Raw genomic sequence first — 15,980 nt, forward strand, 5'->3', positions numbered from 1 at the left:
TAACCTTTCCTGGCACTGAGGTCAGGCTGACTGGTTTGTCATTCCCTGGTTTCTCCTTACCATCCCTGTTTTAACTATCACCCCAGAGCCTTTCCCACAGCTGCACCATGCCGCCCAGGGACTGAGCTGTGCCCACAGGGGCAGCCATGGGGACACCGCCACGGGATGTAGCCACACTGCGCCCAGGTGTGCAAGGCAGAACCCAGAGGACAGCAGGGTGGGGAGGTTTGGAGCCTGCAGAGCAGGTGGGGCAAGCAGGCAGAGCAGTGCAAGATGGTGAAGGCAGGACAGGACAGTGCAGGACAACACAGCGCAGGTTATGAAGGCCGGGGCAGTACGGAGCGGTGCGGGATGGCGCAGGTGTGACAGTGCAGGAGGAGACGGGGCAGCACTGCGGGACACGTCCGCCACCACGGGGCGGCAGCACTACAGTGCCGGGCGGCCGACTGGGGGCGGGGCTTCAGCATAAGGGGGCGTGGTTACTGTGTGTGGGCGTGGTTTAAGACGCGGAGGGCGTGGCTTAAACGCGGGGGGCGTGGCTTTCAGCGCCAAGGAGCGGAGCTGCGGGGGCGGAGCGGAGTTGGGACGTTTGGGGCCGATCCGCGTCCGCTTGACCGTCCTGGAGAACATGGCGGCGGTAGCGGCAGCAGCAGGGACTTTTGCCCGTCGGATGGCTCGGTCAGGTGCGTCCCTCACGGCTGGGCTATCCCGGGTTGGGGTTCCCGTGTCCCCGTGTCCCCCCTTGCCGGTCCGAGCGGGACCGTCCCCACGGACTCCCCCCCACGACAGCCCCACGGAGGGTCGTCTGATGCCCCCGTGCCCCCCCACGGCCCTTTCCTGTCCGCAATAGGATACTCGTGTGCCCTCTCCGTGGGTCGGGTTCCTCCATGTCCCCGCATGGCCGCTCTCGGCGTGTCAGGGCTGTCGCGTGTCCCCCTATATGGCTCAGGGTGTCCCAATCCCCCCCACGTGTCGGGGTGCCCCCACGCCACGTCCCTGTCCTCCCTCATCACCCCTCTGCACTCTGCAGCGCCCCCGTATCCCCCCACAGTGGGTCGCGGTGTCCCCACGCCCCCCCCCGCAGTGCTCAGGGTATCCCTGTGCCCCTCTCCCTGCCCGCCCTCACCCCCCCTCTGTCCCCCAGGTGTGCTGTTCCCACGCAGCAGCCCACAGGTATGGCCCCAAGCTGCCCGGCAGCCCCCTGGCCTCCTGCCTGCCCAGCGCCGTGCCTTCAGCAACAACAAGATCCTGGTGGAGCTGGACACGAGCTCAGGTACGGTGTCACCTCACCCCACAGAGCCCCACCGTGCAGCCCTGGGCATGGAGAGCCACCAGAGCCCCGTACTTTCTGCCTTCAGCCATGTAGGGCCAGCAGAGAGGAGAGCGTGGGGACAGGGATGTCACCAGGTGTGGGCTCCTGGTGTGGCTGTGTGCCACATGCAGATCCTCGCTTCCATAGGGCCCCTGCTTTGTGTCCCCAGCAGAGGCAGGCTGGGTACAGGCAATAGGGAGCAGCTGTTGGGGTTTCGGTGCCCTGGCAGCCAGGAGCAGCTGTCACAGGGCCGTGTCCCCTCTGCTTGATGTTCTCCAGGGCCTCCTTTGGCCGCTGGGGCCCTCCTGTTGGGCTCAGGGCCTTGGGAGGGCTTCTGGAGCGGGACTGCCCTGTGTGGGAGGGCTGAGGCTGCATGGCCTGCTGTCCCCTGGGCACAGCTGTGTGCTGGAGGCCTGGCCTCATCCAGCTGAGCTGGGGGGCTTTCTGAGGAATGAGTAGAGCGGGAAAGCAAGAAGGCAGATGGGATTCTGAGCACGGCAGGTGTACGGGCGGTGTGTGCTGCTCTGCCGTGGCGTTTCTGATGCCTCTGTGTTTATCACGGCTCAGGCGTAGCCACGATGAAGTTCAAGAGCCCTCCGGTCAACAGTCTCAGCCTGGACTTCCTCACTGAGTTCTGCATAAGCCTGGAGAAGCTGGAGAACGACCGGGCCTGCCGAGGCCTGATCATCACCTCGGTACGTGCAGCCCTGGGCTGGCAGTGCTCTGCAGGGCGCTTTGCCTCTCGGTGATACGTGTGTTTTCTTGGTCCCAGGCCATCCCCAGAGTCTTCTCATCTGGCCTGGACATCACAGAGATGTGTGGGAAGAGCACGGAGCACTACGCTGAGTTCTGGAGGGCTGTGCAGGAGATGTGGATCCGGCTGTACGGCTCCAACCTGGTGACGGTCGCTGCAATCAATGCAAGTCCTTCACATCTGCTTCTCTGCCTGCTCTGCTGCTTGCTGTGTAATGTTATGTGTGAAGGGACGGCCCCCAAACCAGGGGGGGGCGATAAAATACAGCATTGGGATGCGTGGGTCTGCTGCACTGTGGGGTGGAAGTGCTTGGGAGTGGGGGACATCATAGCCTGCAGGTAAAGCTGCCCGTGCTGCTGTGTTGCAGCACTCCTTGGGTGGTGGGGAGCTCACCCTGCACTCATGTCTGGCTAATAGGGGCTCACACCTAAATATGTCAGACGCTGCTTTGTGCAGCAAGAGCCAGTCTCGGCCCCAGAAGTCGCTTGCAAGTCTGCAGAGTGCCTGGCACGTGCATGCCATTTGCTTTGTCACAGATGAGGCTCATGGGAGCTGCCTGGGCTTGTTTGCCTGGATGTTGCGCTGCATTTATGGCCGGAGGGGAGGAGATTGGGAGGGAGCTGTGCAGCACTGCAAATGATTGGCCTCAGCCCTTTGGACAGCAGTGCTTTGGAAGCCGGGCATTGGAGCACATTCTTATCTTATTCCCTCCTGTCTGGTTTGTCCTCCTGCCAGAACCGTGGCCAGTGTGGAAATGCACTTTGAATTGCAGCGTCCCTAAATACGTTACCCACTCAGCATCGTGTTTTCATTTTGCAGTGCAATACTGCTTTGGCAGCTCACAGCTCTGTGTCTGTCTGCAGGTTGTCATTGAAGATGGCTGGGTCTCTGACCAGCTTCCCACAGGCATCCTGTGCAGGGCTAAGCAGGCACTGAACTGTGGCTGAAACGGGAGTTTTGTAGATGGCAATGAGGCTCACAGACTCATAAGAAAATGCCATAACAAATCTCTGCGGGTTTTGCAACCCAAGCAGGGTTTTCTCTGCAGGTGGCTCTGAACGAAAGAGCAAAGCTCAATGGGAGCAGAGCAGTTACTTAGATTTCTAGAAGCGAAGAGCACTAAAAATGGAAGGATAGAGTCTAGCAAGCATATCAGAAATCATGAGTGGTGGTTTTGAATCAGGTGATTGGAGCCTTGGGGAGACATGTGTGCTGTCCTTGGCAGCTCTGTCAGTGTCTTCTCTGCTCTGGAGAAGACAGCAATGCTGCTGAGGGTGTGCGGGCACTCATAGATGGAGCACGAGGGCTGACCTGAACTCACTGCTTCTTTCTCCTTGCCAGGGATCCAGCCCAGCTGGAGGATGTCTCATTGCCTTGTCGTGTGACTACAGAATCATGGTGGAGAACCCCAAATACGTCATTGGCCTGAACGAAGCCCAGCTGGGCATTGTGGCTCCCTTCTGGTATGCCAGTGTCTTTCATGTCTGGTGTCACTGAGAGGTCCCTAAAAAAAGAGATGACAGAGGTTTTAATAAGCTTTAATTGGCCACTGAGATATAGTTTTGCATCCTTCCTGACAGAGCTCTTGGTAATTGCAGCGGGAGGGTGCAGTGCCTCAATCCTCCATCCTATCCTGTATGTATCTGAAATGCTTTAGTGCTGCAGAACGTTCTGACATCCTGTTTGCAGCCTCCACTGCACGGACCTCAGTTCTGACTCTACAGTCCATACAGAAACCAGTGCTGGGAGCGTGCTTTCCTGTGGGTGTGTGCTGTGCACCTGCAAAAGCTTTTCCTGCCATCTCTCCCAGGTTTAAGGACACGTTTGTGAACGCTGTGGGACACCGAGCTGCTGAACGCTCCCTCCAGCTGGGCCTCCTGCACTCTGTGCCCGAGGCCCACCGGATGGGCCTTGTGGATGAGGTGGTGCCAGAGGAGAAGCTGCAGGAGAAGGCTGTGGCTGTCATGGCACAGTGGCTGGCTCTGCCTGGTAAGGGAGGCACCTCGTGCTGCTTCTGCTGCCCCCAGGACAGCAATTGGATATGGGTGTGGGGGTGTGTGTGGGAAGGGCAGGAGCTGAGGCTGGTATATGGGGCTCCCGTTTGAAGTGAAGGTGTAAATGGCAGGGAGTGCTGTCCACGACACTAAGTCAGAGCCAGCAAGAGTCTATCTGTTTGAAGATGTCCATAGTGTGCAGGTGCTAAAGCAATTTTGGGTCCGCGGTATGTGAGATTTTCACTCTCATTTCACTGATATGATGTATGTGCAACATCATGCAGCAGATTTACAGCTGCAGGGCTGTGCATGGTGTGTGTGACCAGATGTATGCTGAGGGCCTCAGTCAGCTCCAGCAGGCAGCGATGCTCCAGCAGCATCCCCATTTCCGTGCTCAACTATGCAGGCTGTGGCTGGGATGGCAGGCAGAGCCCAGAGCGTGCAGCAGGGATGAACCCATTGGGGACAGTGCTGATGGCTTTTGTGCGGTATGTTTGGCACATGCAGAATATTTTCTAGAGGCTGAAGTTGTTGGGAGAACTTCAAGCCAGAGAAGGTTCAAAGAACAGATGATTTTGTCCTGATCCCAGTCATGTGTAACAGTGTGGGAGTTGGATTCTGGAGGGCACAGGAAGGACAAAGGTGCACAACTCTTTGTAACGTGTCCCACTAGATCAATCATTTCCACAGTGGGTTAGAGATCAGAATTTATTGCATGAGAATGTATCCAGGTCAGCTTCCAGGCAATTGAGTTCTCCTACACCTTTTTCCTGCTGTTTCAAAGAGCCCTTCAGTGCATCCTACCTCTGCTTTGGAGGTAGCAGCACACGATGACAGTGAGCAAGAGCTGGTTGCTCGCAGCAGGGACCATGCATGCTCTGCATCCTCACTGTCCTCTCCACAGACCATGCCCGCCAGCTCACCAAGTCCATGATGAGGAAGGCAGTGCTGGACCACATGCTTGCTCACCGGGAGGAAGACATTCAGAACTTTGTCAAGTTCACATCCAAAGACTCCATCCAGAAGTCACTTTCAACGTACATGGAGATGCTGAGGAAGAAGAAGAGGTGAGGAGCAGCCAGTGGATGCTTTTGTGACCCACACTGCAGTATCTGTAGGCCTTCACAGTGATGCTGTCTGCAGTGTGAGTGATGGGTGAGATGCTGCCTGCTCCGAGGTCACCACAACCACCCCCTCCTGTTAGTCCCCATAGAGTGCCTGTCACCACTGCTGCCTTCCTGAGGGCAGGGAGAGCTGTTGGCTCAGCTCACCCAAGGAACAAACAGGGAGAGCCTTGGCAACACTATGGCTCGAGCCTACATGTCCTCGGGTGTCCTCCCTCCTGTCCAACAACTAATTGTGCAAATGATGTTTGTTGGTAAAGCCTTTGATGAGGTGGGAGATGTGTGCTTTGTTCCCAAGCGTGTCTGCAGTCGCTGCTTGCTTCCTGGCTCCTGGTGGACTGGGAGGGCTCCGCCACAAGCCATAGGATGGGGGCCTGGGCACGAGCTGCAGCCAGGCACGGCCCTTCTCCAGAGCAGGCTCAGGAGCATCCCACATACAGGGCTCCTGGATGGGGCTGCAGAGTGTATCTTCATGGGGCTGGTGGGAGCTGGATCTGGGTTGTGGTTTGTGGCAGCAGGAGGAACTCAGGCCATCAGCTTCACCTCGACGGGGTAATGGTCGCTGACTGCCAGGGCCTGCAAGAAGACAGGAGGCAGGGAGGTGTAACACCAGGGTTGTGTGAGCCCCGTGCCCCTCACAGCACTGATGGGGCCCTTGGGGTGGCTGTCATCACTGAGTGGCTGTCATCACTGAGTGGGACCTTCTGGCTGCTGGATGTGGACTGAATGTCCCCAGCCTGGGAGTCATGGAGCTGTGCCCCTGCCATGCTGCTCCTGCCCATGAAAGCCACAGAAACTCCCCATACATCTCCTCTCTTCCCACAGGGATGGGCAGTGACCCCAAATCCCCCTCATGCGTTGTTCCATGGACCCCCACACACACTCAGCCCCACGTTGGCTGGCTGTGGGGGGCAGCTGCATGCCTTAGGTGAGGGCTGCATGCCTTCCCTGCATGCCTTCCCAGCCAGAGCCACCTGGGGCTGCTGCTGAGGCTGCTCCACCCTGCAGTTGTGCTGGCTCAGAAGTGCAGCAGCCCACACGGCTGGGCCCAGGCTGCCTAACCCCAAACACTGGCAGCACCATGGTGCCGGATTGTCTTTGCTGCACCTGGAGCAGCTCAGCTTTGCTGTCCCCAACAGCACCGTGCACAGCAGCCACGCTGAGTCCTGGCTGATGATCCCTGCTCACCTCTTCCTGCTCCAGCTGGAAAGCACGCTGGAAGTTGTACACAGTGGCTGAGTTTGGTACGATGCTCCTCTTCAGCCTGGCTCCACACACCACAATCCTGCAAGGGAACAGCATATGGTGGGCACTCCTCCCACCTCACCGGAGCCTCTGCGGGGCCCTTTAGCACAGAGCCATGGCAGCACCCACCTGTCGTAGGCACAGTCCGACTTCCCCACGGTGGTGTCGGCGCTGTCGGGGATCAGCCACTTGAAGACGTCGCTGCTGCGCAGGCGGATGGAGGCCCAGTCGCTCTGCTTCACGTAGCTGCAGTCGGCATTGAAGTCCCCCAGGAACACAATGTTCTGCAGAAAGGGCCACGTGGGGGCTGACGGCAGGGCTGCCCCTGACCATCCACCCCCATGGCCTGGCCGTGACCCCCCAGCCTTGTGGCCATCCCTTCCTGCCCTGGAAGGAGACGGGGCCAGAGTGGGGACGGTGCTGCTGGGGCACTCACGTCTGTCCCCCACTTGTTGACCACAGCCAGGTAGACATCGTAGAGCGCGTCGATCTCAGCGACAGCATCGTGCGGGGCTGAGTGCAACGGCACCATCACGAACTCCTCCGCCTCTGTGGGGAGAGCAACGTGAGTCTGTTTGTGGCCACAGCCCGGCAGCCACCTCCTGCTGTCACCCATCCTCGTTCAGCCTGAGGGGCCGCCCCCTGCCCCGCTCTGCTCACTGCTGTGGGGTGCTGACACCCTGAGGACGAATGGCTCCCGGCTGAAGATGTCCTGCGGGTCCTCGTACTGATAGGTGTCCGCCACCGACACAGCATCCGTTCTGCAGGATGAGGGGACAGTGACCCCGGGCTCATCATGGCCCACCAGCACGGCTCAGCCCTGCCGTGGTGGCTTTGGTGTCCTGAATTCCAGCCAGTGACGTGGGAGCCCTGCGTCCCCTCTGCGGCACCCCGATGGGGACAGCAGTGCGCCCACCCCGTTACCTGTAGATGAAGAGGTACATCTCCTTGTAGTTGTCCCGTCCCAGGGGCCCGCTGATCTCATAGTCGTATGGGGATGAGGACACGCTGCAGGACAGTGGCACAGCTGGCACGGTGCTGGCACAGCCCTGCCGTGTCCCCGGCTCTGCCCGTTCCATGGGCACCGCAGCCCTGAGCCACCCCCCATCCCCAGCCACGGGCTCCATTCTCCCTACACACCAGCAGGGTGCAGGTCTGACCCCTGCCAAGCGTTTCTCTGCAGGGATGCTCTCCATCTTCATTTGCATCTAAGCTAAATGAGGTTAATTGGCAGCCTGGCGCCTGCAGGGCCTGGCATCACCCTTGTTGCCACACTCGCTTTGTGGTGATGCTGGAGGGGACCAAAGGGGTGAGGACGTGGGCCGGGTGTGCCTGCTTGGGAGCACTCATCTCTGCCACAGCCTCACTCAGCTCTGAAGTCCCACCGCTGGAGGACCCCTATCCCCGTGGCACCCTTGGCTGTCAGAGCTCTGCACCTCACGGCACAGCCACCTCCACCACTCCACATCTGCCTTGGGGCTGATTAGTCGCATTTTGCCGGACTAAGCCCCCAGCTGTGCGGTACCACCACGCACCCTTCATCCCCAGCCTCAGCTTTCCCATCCCGTTGCCTTTTCCAGACTCAATGTGCCAGAGCTGCAGTTCCTTTCAGCCTCCTGCATTCAGGTGTGACCTCAGCCTTCCCAAGGCTTTTGCCCCATTGGCACCACTGTGCCCCCGGGGCGATGCACCTCATGGCACCCAGCAGGCTCCAGGCTGCCCGCAGGCACCTCAGCTGCTCCTTCCCATTTCCTCCCGCGAACCTCCAACAATTTCCCCTTATTCCCCTTCCAGAAAACAAACCGCCTTTCGACAGGATTTCTTTTGTTTGCCATTTATTGCTCAAGAGGCTCCATTTTCCCTGCCCGGTGCCAGCACGTGGCTTCAATCCCCAGCCCTGCTCGTACCTGTTGAGCTGCTCCAGGAGCTCGGTGACGGCGCTCAGGTCGGAGTCGCGCACCTCCTGCACCAGCACGATGTCGTAGCGGCGCAGGATCTGCAGCGGTGATGGTGAGAGGAAGCCTGGCGCTGTGATGGGTGCTGGGGTGGTGAGCACAGACCCCGCGTGCGTCCCAGCATTGGGTCACCCCACAGTGTCACACAAGCCCATCAGTGCCAGGGCAGATGTCCCCGCTCTGCCCCTGCGCACAGCCCACCCCCACGTGCTCCACGCAGCACCGGCCGTACTCACGTTGATGATGACGTCTGCCACGCTCTCATCAGACATCTTGCTGTCCCCAAATGCCTGGATGTTGAAGGCACCGATGCGCAGCACGGCAGTGGCTGGGCACAGGAGAGCCGTGCTCAGCAGGGACAGTGCCAGCACCACGGTCCCCATTCTGCCAGGAGGGATTCTGAGCCGCAGGATGCAACGACGGGAGCCAGGCTTTATTCTGAGCTTGGAAATAGGCTTCGCATATGGGGATAGAGTGAAAAAGTCCACTTAGGTCCTTCCCAGCTGCTGTGCTCTGGTGGGTACCAAGCCAGCAGGTGGGCTGCCACCAATTCCAGAGGAAGACGAAGCTCATTCTGCCCAGGAGCGCCTCTACCCATCACTTGTGAGCTCTGGGAGCTCCCAGCCCCGCTCCCCACGAGGCTCTCCTGCTCCCACTGCAGGCTCCTTCCCTCCCTGCCTGCACCCCAGAATGTTTTGCATCCTTCTGTTTGCTCGCAGTCCCCTCCTGATGCTGCACTGCTCTTCTGCATCTTTAAACGCAGCCACAGACCCCCTTCACCATCTCTTCCGTGCTGCTCCCCGAAGCCGGTTGCTTTCTGTGCTGGGATTGCATCAGTCATCAGACTTGGAAGGTGCGGAAGCTACTCCTAATTCCAGCAGCCCCCGGTTCTTCCAGATCCATGGATGAACCACAGGGAGTGCCCACACTACAGGTACCCCGGCTCCCAGTCCATCACGTCGCAGCCCCAGCTCCATCCTTACCTTGTGAGCACGCAGCACCACTGCCCTGCCGGCGGCAGGCGGGCTGTTTTATTCCCAGCTGAGACGCTGGAAAAGCAGGATGAGTCGGACACCCCCGTGGGTGTTTTGGCACAGGTTTGGGCTCCTTCCTCCATTGGGAAACCAAAACCCGCACGGGGGCAGGGTGGGGCTGGCGTCAGCATCTCTGTGCTCGGTGCCATGAAGGGGCTGGGGAGGAGTGGGAGCAGTGGGGCAGCCCAGTGGGGCTGAGAGTGTGGGGGGCTCAAGGTGTGCAGCTGGGGTGGGCAGCTGGCAGTGCCCCCAGCGCAGCGCTGTGCCATGCGGGGGGCGGGTGGCTGGAGGGGATGGCCTTAATGCAGATGATTCAGACGTGTAATTAGAAGGAACAGAAGGAAACGGCGGGGCATTCGGGTCAAGCCGGTTGGGTCCTCAGTGGCACGGCGAGGCTCTGTGCAAGGGGTGAGCCACAAACGCCTGGAGCAGCCACAGTGGTCAGCCAGGATCACTCCACTGCTCACCCAAAGCAACCCTGCTGGTGGCCTCAAGCAGCTCCATTGGGCACCCGAAGCAGTTCCATTGGTTGCATAAAGCAGCCCTGCTCATGACTCAAAGCAGCCCAGGGCACGGTGCCGACCTGATCCCACTGCTGAGGCTGCAACATGGCTGGGACCGTGTCCCAGGGTCCCCATGTGCACACCGCATCCCAGGGGGTCAGGGGACAGAGCTGGCAGCTAAGGAGGTGACCTTTCTTCATGCCGGGGCTCGTCAGGCTGTTGCACACACCACTGGCATGGCATCCTCACCATCAGTCACGGGGTGAGTCCGGTATCCTCAGGTACATCTTTGCATTCCTGCAGGATTGCTAAGCTCAGGCTTTGCACCATCCCTGCAGGCAGTGTGTGGCCCGGTTCCTTTGGGAGAAACATTTCCTCTTTCTCCTCTGGGAATGATGACCCATGGCACGGCCCTTCCTTGCAGGGGGCTGCTGGGGCACGCAGGGTCCCACAGGGTGTGAAATATCCAAGTGGGACCCTTCACACACAGGCACTGAAACCCCCAGGAAGGCACCAAAGCCCCCAGGAAGGCACTGACACCCCGGGAAGGCACTGAAACCCTGAGAAGGCACAGAAACCCCCGGGAAGGCACCGCACCACGGCATGGGAGCTGACTCACATCCTCCACTGCCTGCCATCGTCATCACCTGCACCCATCAGACACCCCACAGCCAGGAGGGCTCCAGCAGGATGTGGCCCCATGAGATGTAGGAAGAGCTGCCTGCATCCCACGACTCAGCGAGAGTGACAGGTCCTGCCTGAACCCTCCCAGGCCTTTCCCAGCATCCTGCTTTCTTGCTTGCTCAGATAGGAGCTGCTCTTCCCACTCACGGGGCCTGGTGCTCTCATCTTGGCTCCATGACAGGGATGCCCCACGGCAGGGTGTTGCTGAGCTATGGATGGGTGGTGGAGGCGAATGGATGAGCACCCTGAGCACCCCAGTGACTAAATGGTTGTTCTCTAGGGGTGTTCCTTTGCTGAGCACCCTCATGCCCTCAGGTGTGTCCCCAAAATGCGGCATGGAAAAGTGGAAATGAGTCCTATGGGATGGGAGCGATGGCACATGTGTGAGGCAGCTCTGGGACGCACAGGAGATGGTGGGGTTTGCAGGGCAGGATGTGTGCAAGGGAATGTGTATGTGTGCAAAGGCTCTCGGGGGGTGTGTGTGCGTGCATCCAGCTTGGAGCCATGCGGGTGTGCACACATGGAATGGCACGTAGGGAATTGGAGTGCATGGGGTGCGCAGCATTGTGTGCGCATGGGATGATGTGCATATGGAGGAGCGTGCATGAGAGGAAGTGTGTGCATCAGTGGGCACGTGGGGGTGCACAGCACGCATGCAGGATGGTGCTTATGGGGTGTATGGTCGGGGGGATGGGAGCTCGCTGATGGCCCTTGTGTGGGAGCAGCACCCTGCTGCCAGCTGAGCCTGAATCTCTCTCCAGAGCACCAGGGCTGAACACGGCATCATTTTAATGCAAGCTGAGGGCATCCCACAGTGGCAGGAGCCCTGAGGGCTGGCTCCTTGCAGAGGCAGCGTGCAGCAAATCAAGTGGTTACGGAGCTTTGTTGGAGCCAGCGGTGCGTGGACTCCTCACTGCTGGCTGTTGGCTCAGGTCTCAGCGGGCCTTCAACGTCACCTCCACTGGGAAATGGTCACTGATGGCCAAAGCCTGAGTGCAGGGAAAGCAGAGGGGTGGCTTTGCTTGCCCACAGCCGGTCTCCTTGCTGCATCCAGCTGGGGCTCAAAGGTTCTGCTCCAGCCCCAAATGCAGACCACTCCCCAAATGTTGCTTTGCAGTGGTGCACAGGTGGGAGCAGAGCCACCCTTGGGTGCCTGTGTATACTCACAAGGCTTTGTGGCTTGGATTTATGTAGCATCAGGTGAAACCCTCAGCCCCTCAGCAGGACCCTGCCATCACCCAGCCCCTGCCCCCTCACTCACATCCTTGTTCTGGATACGCAAAGTCTCCTGGAAATTGTTGACCGTAGCAGAGCCATACTCAACCGCCTGGCGCAGCGCGGAGCCACAGGCAACGATGCTGCCAGGACAGTGCCGGGGGTCAGCACCTGCTGCTCCCCCCATGGCAGCCCCCATACCCTCTGCTGTGCCACCCACCGGTCGTAGGCGCAGTCGGTGCTGGTGACGGTGGTGTCGGCGCTGTCGGGGATGAGCCACTCGCAGGAGCTCAGGGAGCGCAGGCGGATGGAGGGCCACTGCTCCGCGGTCACATAGGAGCAGTCAGCATTGAAGTCACCCATGAAGAAGATGTTCTGCAGGGCAGCACTGCGCTGAGCCTGGCTCGTGGCCCCGGTGCCCACAGCAGGGCTGCACGTGGGTGCAGTGCCCACCAGTGAGCCCTGATCTCGGGTTGCCCCAAGAGTCAGCGGGGTTTCGTGGCCATATAGCTAGCGTGGGCAGCCCTCCAGAGCCTTTCAGCCATGCCTATAGGCTAGGAACAGATATTACAGGGCAGCAATGGCTCCCCAGACTCATATAGGGCAGCAGGACCCATGCAGTTCTCTGTGGAGCCAGAGAGCCAGCCAGCAGCTCTGTGCCATCTCTGCGCCCACACACTGCGGGGTGGCACCTGCTCCGACAGGCACACGAGGTCTTCCATGGGATGCATCTCTCTATGGATGGCTGCTGGGATGTGCCACAGCCCACCTGCGTCCCCAGGAGGGAGTGGGGACATCTCAGTGCCACTCACGTTGGTCTCCCACTTGTTGATGACATCCGTGTAGACATCGGTGAGTGCGTTGATCTCAGCTGGAGCGCTGCTGGGCTCTGCGTGCAGCGGCACGATGACAAACTCATCCAACTCTGACAAGGACACAGCTGTCAGCCCCCGGGCATGGAGCCAGGGCAGCCCCAGGGCTCTGTTGCTCTCCTTTTTCCCAAGCTCTCGTGGTTTTGGGAAGGAGGCAGGAGGTGGAGGAGAGATAGGAGCATGTGAATGTGAACTATGATGGGAGCTGGGAGGTGATGGGAGATGGGACGTGGTGGGCAAACCCTGAGGCACCTGCAGGTAGGAGAAGCCCCTGCAGCAGTGAGTGACCACAGTGGGGACCCTATGATGGGTTCAGGCAGCCCCACAGGCTGGCAGTGGGGCCGATGGGGCCGGGGGCAGCAGCCTCAGTGGGAACAGTGACACAGCTGCCATGCAGCAGCTCTGCTCACGGGTGGTGGGAGAGGAGAACTTCACGATGAAGGGCTCCCTGCTGAAGATGTCCGTCCCACAGGACTCACAGCCATCATCATAGTAGTAGCTTTCCAGCACAGAGACGATGTCCGACCTGAGGGAGGGCAATGGGAAGGTGCAGCTCCCTCCAGGAGGGGACAGCAGTTTGGTAGGGGGACACCGGTGGCATCCCTTACCTATAGATAAAGACGTACTGCTCCTTGTAGCTGTTCCGACCCAGGGGGATGCTGCTCAAAAAGCTGTAGGGGTACGATGATGCACTGGGAGGAAGACGTGGGGACAGTGAGGGAGGATCTCTCTGGCCAAGCTGGAGGTGTTGGGGCGCAGCAAGATGCTGCCCAGGCTCTGCCCAAGCGCCCATTTGCTGGCACCAGGCACCCAGTGCCATCAGGGTCACCTGTTGAGCTGGGACACCAGCTTCTTCACGGAGCTCAGGTCAGCATCCCGCACCTCCTGCACCAAGGTGATGTCGTACTGCACCAGGATCTGCAGGGACAAGCTGTGAGCTGCTCACCCGTGGCTGGGAGCTGCTCATGGGGTCACTTGTGATGCCAGTCGGGGACAGAGAGCCCTGGGAAGGACCCCTCTGGCTTGGAGTCCCATAGAGGGACACGGGAGCCTCCAACATCGTCTCTCCAGCATCCATCATGCCAGCAGCATATCAGGCATAAGCTGCTCTGAGGTGCCTGGGTGGCATTGAGCAGTTCCTGGCCTTAGGCAGAGGCCAGTGAGAACGGAGACAGCCTGGGCTGGAGATGGGGACTGGGGGACAGCAAGTGGGAGGGTAGGTGGAGACAGGGAAAAAGCATGGATAGAGGCACAGATGGATGGAGGCACGGATGCATGCATGAATGCATGCACACACGGGAATGGACAGCCATCTCCAGAAAGCCAATGCCTGGCTGCCCCAAGCCAACCACATCCCAGGGACGGAGCACAGCCAATGCTGCTCCTCTCCCCCAGCACTCACAGAGACGATGAAGCCTGCGACCGTCTGGTTGGACATCTTGCTGTCTCCAAACGTCCTGATGTTGAAGGCACTGATCCTCAGCGTGGCGGCCACACGCAGCAGCAGCGCCGCAGCCAGCAGCTCCAGCACCAGCCTTGCCATCCTGCATGCAGAAGGACAGGGATGGTATGCAGAGCAGAGGGATGAGTCCTTGTCCCTGCCTCATATGGGCCTCCATCCCGCTGTCCCCGCTGCCCATCCTCCTGCAGGCAGCCCGGACCTCCTGCAGAGCCTGAGCTGATAACTGGCACGGGAGCAAATGCCATTCCAGGTGACTCAGAGCAGCTGCTCCTTCACTCACGGACACCTCTCTGGGCTTGGTCACAAGTGCTGTGGGAGCAGGAGCTGCTGGCCCAGCTGGAGCCCTCCCTGGCCCTGAGCACGGGTGCAGAGCAGAGCTTTTCTGGGCGTTTTATGTGCTGGAGGGACCTCCCGTAGAGCTGCTTCCCTGTGCTGTGCTGCAGATCTTAAGGTCACTGAGCTATGCACGGACACAGTTGCTGTCACACGGGTGTTCGTGGGCTTTCCCTGCTCTCTGTGACCCACCTGGGAGGGGACATCTCTGTTTGTGCCTCTCCCATTGCTCCTCGGGTCTGCACCAGGTATCCAAAAGACCCTATAGCAGCTGTGCTGGAGCAGAGTGAGGGTTGCATACCCCCAGCACTCGTGCATGCCAGCAGCATCCTTCCCTGCAGTGGGCAAAGGCCCCCTGCACCCTGGGGCTACCATGTTACCCTCACTGCTCCTGCCCTGTCTGCACCCAGGACAGTACTACAGGACCCTGCTCCAAGGCCACGCAGCTGCCTCCATCCACAGGTAAGGCTTTTAGGGTAATATTTCACCACGTCCTTCCAGCACGATCGGATCTGAACTGCGGCCAAGCCTGTGTGCCCTGAGCACCTGGAGCAGCAATGGGATCTGCTGGTAGGACTGGGAAATAACCCCAGCTTTGAGGCCCCCCAGGCTTGTTTTTGTGGCTGGAGCAGCCAGTCTGATAAAAGCACTCAGCTTTCCCTTTTTCCCCTCCTTGCTATAAAGGCAAATGCTTAAGTTTCTAATGCTACAATTCCTGGTAATGCTACCATATGGGAATGCCCCGACTCCTTCTCCCCGAGGCACGCATGTATGCGTGCATGCAGATGTATGCATGCATGCAGATGCTCAGGTGATGCCCGTGAGCTGCAGCCTTTGCACTGGAGCAAAACTCACCCGAGCTGCAGAAAGTGGCTTTGCAGAGAGATCCTCAGGAGCGTGACGTACCTGTGGAGCCGTCCCCTGGTCACTGCAAGGGGAAGGAGGAGCAACACCTGTGTTTATGGGGAGGGCCATGCTCGCTTTGCCAGCAGCCCAGCCAACAAGCGTGCAAGGCCTCGGGCTCCATATGGCATTTTTTCATGGAAACAAAGGTCTGTTCAGTGGGAAGAAAATAAATAAATGGCCCTTTCAAGCAATGCCAGCAGCGGTGAAGCGCTGAGAGCACTGATAGGTGTCCCCAGGTTGCAATGCACCCCAGGTGGACAACACGGGGCCGTGCTTGCATGGGAAATGACCACTTGCAGCCTGCTGGGGGGTGTTTTAACACCATTTATTGGACTGGAATGCACTTTGGTGGTCTCAAGCTTGTGCCCTGTGCTGTGGGATGGGGCATGCACTCAGGTTTCTGCCACTGGTCTCTGTCCTCGGGCCCCCCCCCCGCGGCCTGTGGGGCCGCGGGGGGGTCCCCGAGGACAGAGACCAGTGGCCAAAACAGCACTACGAGTGACACTCGCCACCCACAGCATGAGGGTGCAGCGCGCAACCCCACCAACAGAGGGCGCTGCAGAGCGGGGCGGAACGCGTTCGACGTC

General features: G+C 59.5%; 3 protein-coding genes across 3 annotated transcripts; 1 reads left to right on the forward strand and 2 right to left on the reverse strand.

The window, feature by feature from the left end:
* The first annotated feature begins 616 nt into the window (after nt 1-616).
* ECI1 (enoyl-CoA delta isomerase 1) lies at nt 617-5,461 on the forward strand. The gene is made up of 7 exons (NM_001277585.2): nt 617-683; nt 1,145-1,273; nt 1,880-2,007; nt 2,085-2,231; nt 3,408-3,529; nt 3,877-4,055; nt 4,965-5,461. Exons 1-7 carry the CDS (start codon nt 629-631, stop codon nt 5,129-5,131), a joined length of 927 nt encoding a protein of 308 aa, NP_001264514.2. The 5' UTR covers nt 617-628; the 3' UTR covers nt 5,132-5,461.
* A 248-nt stretch (nt 5,462-5,709) lies between these two features.
* Nucleotides 5,710-8,767, reverse strand: DNASE1L2 (deoxyribonuclease 1 like 2). The gene is made up of 8 exons (NM_001389741.2): nt 8,621-8,767; nt 8,337-8,425; nt 7,354-7,437; nt 7,090-7,190; nt 6,866-6,978; nt 6,559-6,713; nt 6,373-6,469; nt 5,710-5,760 (listed from the first exon to the last, which is right to left on the reverse strand). Exons 1-8 carry the CDS (start codon nt 8,765-8,767, stop codon nt 5,710-5,712), a joined length of 837 nt encoding a protein of 278 aa, NP_001376670.2.
* A 2,613-nt stretch (nt 8,768-11,380) lies between these two features.
* On the reverse strand, nt 11,381-15,967 carry DNASE1 (deoxyribonuclease 1). The gene is made up of 9 exons (NM_001397356.1): nt 15,343-15,967; nt 14,095-14,236; nt 13,522-13,610; nt 13,301-13,384; nt 13,103-13,218; nt 12,633-12,745; nt 12,041-12,195; nt 11,867-11,963; nt 11,381-11,594 (listed from the first exon to the last, which is right to left on the reverse strand). Exons 2-9 carry the CDS (start codon nt 14,233-14,235, stop codon nt 11,541-11,543), a joined length of 849 nt encoding a protein of 282 aa, NP_001384285.1. The 5' UTR covers nt 14,236; nt 15,343-15,967; the 3' UTR covers nt 11,381-11,540.
* Between the last annotated feature and the right edge of the window lie 13 nt (nt 15,968-15,980).

This window comes from Gallus gallus, chromosome 14 (assembly GCF_016699485.2).
Source record: "Gallus gallus isolate bGalGal1 chromosome 14, bGalGal1.mat.broiler.GRCg7b, whole genome shotgun sequence".
In the NCBI taxonomy this organism is placed as follows: domain Eukaryota; kingdom Metazoa; phylum Chordata; class Aves; order Galliformes; family Phasianidae; genus Gallus; species Gallus gallus.